At 45.7% G+C, this 7500-nt stretch overlaps 1 protein-coding gene and 1 long non-coding RNA gene across 2 annotated transcripts in view; one reads left to right on the top strand and one right to left on the bottom strand.

The window, feature by feature from the left end:
* Window positions 1–7500, top strand: part of mfng (MFNG O-fucosylpeptide 3-beta-N-acetylglucosaminyltransferase) — a 26028-nt gene that overhangs the window by 7109 nt on the left and 11419 nt on the right. The window contains exons 2-3 of the mRNA XM_062544246.1: window positions 3811–3856; window positions 4476–4578. Coding sequence (XP_062400230.1) covers window positions 3811–3856; window positions 4476–4578 — 149 coding nt within the window. The remainder of the gene's footprint in view (window positions 1–3810; window positions 3857–4475; window positions 4579–7500) is intronic.
* LOC134090345 (uncharacterized) lies at window positions 6031–7287 on the bottom strand. The gene is made up of 3 exons (XR_009940136.1): window positions 7162–7287; window positions 6683–6895; window positions 6031–6401 (listed from the first exon to the last, which is right to left on the bottom strand). It is a non-coding gene; the product is annotated as an uncharacterized LOC134090345 (long non-coding RNA).

The following is a 7500-nucleotide window of genomic DNA, read 5'->3' as shown; positions in this document are numbered from 1 at the left end:
AATAATGGGAACTGGGACTGGGTACAGGGGGTGTTTTGTGAGGCGACTAGAAGAAGGAAGTTGTTGGGGGGGGGTGGGTGGCAGTGGAGGTCATCGGTCATCCTGCTATTGTTGCGACTGTTGTTTTTGTTTTCTTTTGTTTTGTTTGGAGAGTAAACGTTGTGTTCGGGGGGCATGTGTGCGTGATTTGAGCGGCGCGGAGACGGAGAGAGGCGTCAGTGTGGAGGCGTTTCCTGAGGATGTGGAGGAGCAGGCCGGGCGATCGCAGGAGGCTTATCGCTCCACGCTACCGCCCCTCGCTCTGGGACTCGGAGGTGCTGTGCTGTGCGGTGTTAGGAGGACTCACTCTGTGGGAATTCACACTGTGGACAATATGTGTGTGTGTGTGTGTGTGTGTGTGTGTGTGTGTGTGTGCGTGCATGTGAGTATGTGTGAGTGTATATGTATGAATGTGTGAGAATGACAGTGTGTTTGTGTGTGTGTGTGTGTGTGTGTGTGTGTGTGTGTGTGTGTGTGTGTGTGTGTGTGTGTGTATGTGTGTGTGTGTGTGTGTGTGTGTGTGTGAATGCGTGTGTGGGTGTGCATGTGTGAATGTGTGAGGGGCACTTAAGCTCCTGCTGTCCTCCTCTACCCGCCTCTATCTCCACTCTCGCCGCCCCCGCTTCCTCTTCTCTCTCTCTCTCCCTCTCTCTATGCCCCTCCTCATCACCCTTTCTACTTCTCTCTCTTTCTCGGTTTCTCTCTCTCGGTCTCTCTCTTTCTCTCCCTCTCTCTCTCCGTCTCTCTCCCTCTCTCTCTCCATCTCTCTCCCTCTCTCTGTCTCTCCCTCTCTCTCTCCCTCTCTGTCTCCGTCTCTCTCTCCTTCTCTCTTGCCCTTGACTGATGGATGGAATAGCTGCCCTCACCCCCGTGCCGTCAGTTTTCCAGTGAGGGGCATTAGTGGTCAGTCGGAGGTGCTCTGTGCCTGACGGGCTCTTATCTGTCCAGCCCTCCCTCCCTCCCTCTCTCCCTCTCTCAGATGAAAGAGTGTCAGACACTTACAGCAGCCCCCACACATCACCTCCTGACTGTTTCTTCTCTTCCTCACATCTTGTCTTTTTTTAACCCATCCGGTCGTGGAGCAGATTCCCGTGTTCTGGAAAGGTCTAACGACAGCCTTTGCTGTCATCTGAGGCTTAATGTCCAGCTCGGGCTGCTTGGGGTGACCGGTGATAGAGCTCTTGGACTCAGACTTTACTCTTAGTATAGTCAGACTTTACTCTTATACTCAGACTTTACTCTTAGTACGCTCAGACTTTACTCTTATATACTCAGACTTTACTCTTAGTATACTCAGACTTTACTTTTATATACTCAGACTTTACTCTTAGTACGCTCAAACTTTACTTTTATGTACTCAGACTTTACTCTTATTATACTCAGACTTTACTTTTATATACTCAGACTTTACTCTTAGTACGCTCAAACTTTACTTTTATGTACTCAGACTTTATTGTTAGTATACTCAGACTTTACTCTTATATGCTCAGACTTTACTCTTAGTATACTCAGGCTTTACTACATAGGCAATTCTTTGATTAATATCTGTGATACCAGGATTGATTACAGTAAAAGGATGGTTTTGGGAAGATAATGCCCCCTAGAGTAGAAAAAAAGTCGGCAATGATAACAAAGTAAAGAGGATTGAAAAGGTTCATTTTTAAAACCATAAGAATTCCAGAGTAGTCTTGGCTAGATACGGTATTACAGTAATACATTTAGAAATATGTAGAGATACATTTGCATCGTTCCTTTTCACTTTCACTTCCTTTCACACACTCTGAACAACTTCATTTCATTTCTCAAAGTTTTTCCAGGGGCAATGCCTTTTGACAGATTGGTCATATTGCACTACAAATTGCATTTTCAATCTCATATTTCAGGCTTTGTGGCTGTGAAATAGTAATTGAGATATACATATATATTTTTTTTTTCGGCTGGTCTATTTTATGAGCCTCCGCAATTGAAAACAAACTCAGGCAGCTAACCAGTGGTGGCGACTCTGGTGCGATTACCAATCCAAGTGCTGCCAAACAGTCGCTGCAATTCATAACATTCACTTTGTCTTCATTCGCTTTTCAATTTGCACTGTACATGCAGAAAATAGGCAGAGACCCCATGATGCATGGGCAGGGAGCCATTTTTGTCAAGGAATACCAAGAGGTAGTGGTCACACATCCCTGACCGTGACCTGACCACACACACACACACACACACACACACACATACACACACACACACACACACACACACACACACACACACACACACACACACACACACACACACACACACACACACACACACACACACACTGTCCACGAAGCGGTCAGCTCTGCCTGCATATAGCCTGGATAAATCTTCACTTTTCCTGACAGTGGCACCAACGCCCGACTCTTCCTTTCTCTCCGATAATGGAGGTCATTCTTGGGCGACCTTGTTCACGCTGAGATGGACAGCAGTGTTCGTCACAGAGCGCGCGCGCCGCCGTCGGCAGATAATCCCCAAAGGGCCTAGCGCCGTGCTGCTCGTAACCCGTTCTTATGATAATGATAATGATGGTAATCTGCGGGATTACCATCATTCATTTATTTAATTTACTTATTGCGCCGCACCATTTTTCAGATCACGCTCAATCGGCTCGTGAGGAAAGATCACAAGCTGAGTGACATTAGTGCTCCCTGGTGTGTGTGTGTGTGTGTGTGTGTGTGTGTGTGTGTGTGTGAGCGTGTGTGAGCGTGTGTGAGTGTGAGTGTGTGCGTGCATGTGTGGCTCAGAGTATTGTTTATGTGTGTGTTGGATGAGCGTTTTGTGTGTGTCTAAGATGAGTTTTTTACTGTTGTGCTATGTGTGTTGAGTTGTATGTTGACTGGCTGGCTCTTCCATTGCGAACACATCCTCTTGGATCTTGCCGGGGATGTCTGTTGTTAGTCTGCGATGGCTTCACCCCCGTCAGTCCTCAGTGTGGTGCTCGGTGTGGTGTGATGTGTCTCTGTCTCCGTAGCCTCCTGCACTCTCTCAGGGGACCACTAGGTGGCAGCACACAGGGCCCAGCAGCCCAGCAGCACACAAGAAACAACAGCCGGTCGGCATGTGTGGAATGTGTGTGCGTGTGTGTGTGTGTGTGTATGTGTATGTGTTTGTCTAAATGATGCACACACACACACACACACACACAGATACATTACTGTATCTGTATTTCTCAAGGCATATCTGTGTGTGTGTGTGTGTGTGTGTGTGTGTGCTACCAGTGGATTATAGCAGTGTGTGTGTGTGTGTGTGTGTGTGTGTGTGTGTGTTTGCATATGTGTTTATATGTACACATATATAATGGATGTCATATCTCTATTGTTCTGAATTCTACAGTATATACCCAGTAGAGTTGTATTTGGTTGCAGTAACGATCCTTTAGAAAATCGTCAACTGTCTCTGGTTGCGGTCTCTGGGGCCTATTTCCAAAGCATGTGTTGTGTGTCCTAGTGCCTTGGTTTGGCATGCCAGATTGAGATCATTGTTATCTCCCTGAGTGAGAGGACCGTGTTGTCTATGGAGTGTGTTTTCTATGGAGTGTGTTCTCTATGAAGTGTGTTTTTATATAGGGTGTGTTTTCTATGGAGTGTGTTCTCTATGAAGTGTGTTTTTATATAGGGTGTGTTTTCTGTGGAGTGTGTTCTCTATGAAGTGTGTTTTATATAGGGTGTGTTTTCTGTGGAGTGTGTTGTGTTTGTCTCTATCTCGGTGTCTGAGTGTTTCATTCTCCCCTTGTCACAGACGCACATCTTCACGGACACTCCTGATGTGGAGATCACCTCCAAAGGTAGGGGTCACCAGCGGTCAGATTTGCCCACGGAATACCAATCAGCACATTTCTGCTCTGAAAATCCAGTGCCTGACCGCCCTCTCTCCCTCTCCCTCTCTCTCTCTCTCTCTCTCTCTCTCTCTCTCTCTTTCTCTGTCTGTCTGTCTCTATTCCTCTATTTCATTCCTGCTTGCCTGCCACGCTCTCTCCCTCCTTTCTGATTTATGTCACACTCTCTCGGTATCATTCCGTTATCCTCCTTCCCTATCATTCTGTCTATCTCTCTGTCTCCCTCGTATCCCTCTCTCTCTCTCTCCTCTTGATCTCTCTCTCTGTGTTTCTCTCCAACTGTCGCTATCCCTCTCCCTGGACCATTCTGTCCCTGTCTCTCCTAATCTCTATCTCTTTCCATCCTCCTCTTTTCTCTTCCTTCTCTCTCTCTCTCCCTCTCTCTCTCTTCTTCCTCTGTCCCCCCACCACTACTTTCTCTCTCTCTCTCTCTCTCAATTCAATTCAAATAGCTTTATTGGCATGAATGTAACATTTTACAATATTGCCAAAGCATTCAATCCAATAGATATACATACAGATAATAATACTCTCTCTCTCTCTCTCTCTCTCTCTCTCTGCGGTTCAGGCTACAACCTGGTGCTGACTGCCTGCCCCCCGGAGCACAGCCACCAGGCCCTGTCGTGCAAGATGGCCGCCGAGTATGACCGCTTCATGGCCTCGGACAAGAGGTGAGTCAGCATCTCTCTCCCTCGACACCAAACAAAACAGGATGTTGCTCAAGTTCACGCCGAGAGAACGCGCCACTTCCCCTGTCCCCACGCCTTCATCTGCTGCCATCATGACCCAGGAGTGTGTGCACAGGAGGAACTGGGCTCTGAATTACCCCCCCCCCCCTACACACACACACACACACACACACACACACACCACCTCCCTTCTTCTCTCTTCTGTTTCTCTCTTCTCACTGCGAGCCGGTGGTGGTGATAAGAGTCTTTTGTTCTGTGGGCAAGGTTCCAGGGTTTGTGCAAACCTGCTGCGTTGTGTTTTGGCACAATAGCGCTCTCTACAGGCAGGCAATTGTAACTTCAGCCCAAGGGACAACTATCACATTAGCATAGATTGCCAAGGTAAACAAATGATCATGTAAGCAGACAGTGTCAGCCAGATAAGGATCGCCTAACAACACACTCTTGTGTACAGTATATGTCTTTAACTAAACACTGTTAAGCAGGAGTGTGGGGATGGCACAGCTGGTGCTTAGCAACACATTTGTGTGAAGTCGTTACTGTGTTCTCCTCAGTCAAGTAAGGTAATTGTCTCCACCCCTGATATCTGAATAGGGCCCCTCAGTCAGGTCCTAAGGGTAATGTGATTGACCCCTGCTATCTGTATAGCTCAGTCAAATGACACAGGTTACTGTATGTACTCGATGTCTGAAGGGGCCCCTTAGTCAAATAACACAGGGTACGCTGTGATACTGTATGTCATCACAGGGCACCTGTTTAGCTCCAACTGTGTACCTTTGCTGATTGGATGTGTGTGTGTGTGTGTGTGTGTGTGTGTGTGTGTGTGTCTGAAAATGTCTGAACATTTCACATTGAACATTAAGTTTATTATTGACTAGTTAAGTGTACACCAGGACAGAAGTTCCATAGAGGCTTGTCCGCCTACAGTTTAATCCAATTATTTCACCATCCTTTTCATTTGTCCTTGATGTGTTTGAAAGCTCTCAAGCCTTACAGAATGGGCAAACATAAAGAAGTTTATTATTGACCAGGTAAGTGTGCAACAGTACATAAGTTGCATAGAGGCTGGACCGCCTACACTTCCCTAGAAACCACTGACTCATTTCAGAAGCCAGTGAATTAACTGCCCCCCCCCCCCTGCTCCCCCCTCCCCTCTTCTAAAGTCTTCTTTATTTCAAATAAGATCATTTAGAGCACATGTGTAAGTAACACAATAGCGTATAAATTGGGCAGGTGAACATGGGACGCCCTGATAAGATATCCAACAAAGGTCCGCACAGCACACCAAACATTCAATATAAAATAATTTATTAGAACATATAATTATTATTATTATTATTATTATTATTATTATTATTATGTTATTATAACGTCCGTAATTGTTAGGATAGTGGAGTGTATAGACAGGAAATGAGTGTGTGAGAGATGGGGGTGTGTAATTGAGAAATGACCCACTGTGTTGTAGGGAATGCACACCTCCCGTCTAGTGAATCCTTACAGCTCTCTTTGTGCAGTGTTGCAATGCAAGGTGCTTGACAAAGCGAGGACACACATAAATGTTGTTACATCAAGAGGACAAATAAATGTTATCAAGAGGACAAATAAAGGTTATCATATCAAGAGCACACATACAGTACATGTTATCATAGCAAGCAGCAGAAGAAGACGTGGTAGTATAGAGGGGCCAATAAATAAATACAAATAAAGAAGAATAGAAAGTGGGACTTGGTAGAACGGAGGGACCAAAGGAGGCGGTTTTGCTGTCCATCAACCCGTGTGTCTAGTGTCCAGCCCGGTGATTTCACCTGGGAGCAGAAAAAAAGAGACAGGATGATCAGCACAGGCAGTACATTAGTTATGAACCAAGAACCAACACAGCACTGTCAGCATTTAGAAATGCTAGAAATATTTCCGCGGCATTACCTTATTAGCGGGATATTTATATCCACCATTCGAGATGGTAGAGTTGTTGGTCATGTGATACAGACTTTTTACAAACTTGTTTTCCTCTAGGGTTTTGATAGAGGCCCAGATTTCTTCCTTGTGATCAATGAAATCCATTTACTGTAAGTTTGAGACCTCTTACCTCAGTGGTAGCCCTTGTGTCTGCAGCATCCGAGGGAGAGTAGCAGGAACCTTTAGCCCCTGTGTCTGCAGCATCCGACAGAGAGTAGCAGGAACCTTTAGCCCCCTGGTAGTTCCCTCTCCCCTGGGCGTCCCGGCTGCTGGCCTGGCTGAACACAGTGGCCACACAGAAGAGCAGAGGGAAGGAGAGAGTTCCCATGACGACGATCACCTCCTGGGGGAAGAGTCAGGGCCACAGTGAGAGTGATGGTGAACACATTTCACTAGTTGATGCGTTTTCAAAAGCCATTTAAGCTTGATTTGAAAATGAAAAAAAAAAAGTTATTTTTTAAAACAATTGTTGCAGCGATGGTGAGTGGTCAAGAACTTTCGAAAAGCCATAGACCCAGCTAGTAATTCAAAATGAACTATAGTGAGATGAGATTTTCAGAGAGGTAAATCCAGCAATCTATAATTTAATTCTAAAGAAACATCAGTTACCTGGTCCTTTAAGATAAGAATCTCAGATGATCTGTTTCTCCAGTGTGAGATGAAGCTGCATGGCTCTCCATGGGACTTTAATCCATGACTGTTGGTTAGCAGTTCTACGGTATATGTGAGTCATTACCCACCTCCTACTACGACATACATTTAACAGTCAATGTTTTTCTGTTGAATTCGCGTTTGTAAAACATTAACTTTCACACCGCCACAGCGATGACCTGCCCCACTCACACAGTGTCCTGCTCAAACAAATACTCACTGTGTTCCACTCGGCTTGTGAAACGTTTCACAAGCCAGTGGTCGAAGCCAAGAAAACATCATGGCCATATATGGTAT

The sequence above is a fragment of the Sardina pilchardus genome, chromosome 1 (genome assembly GCF_963854185.1).
Source record: "Sardina pilchardus chromosome 1, fSarPil1.1, whole genome shotgun sequence".
Lineage (NCBI taxonomy): Eukaryota > Metazoa > Chordata > Actinopteri > Clupeiformes > Clupeidae > Sardina > Sardina pilchardus.
This window is presented reverse-complemented; position numbering and strand designations above follow the sequence as displayed.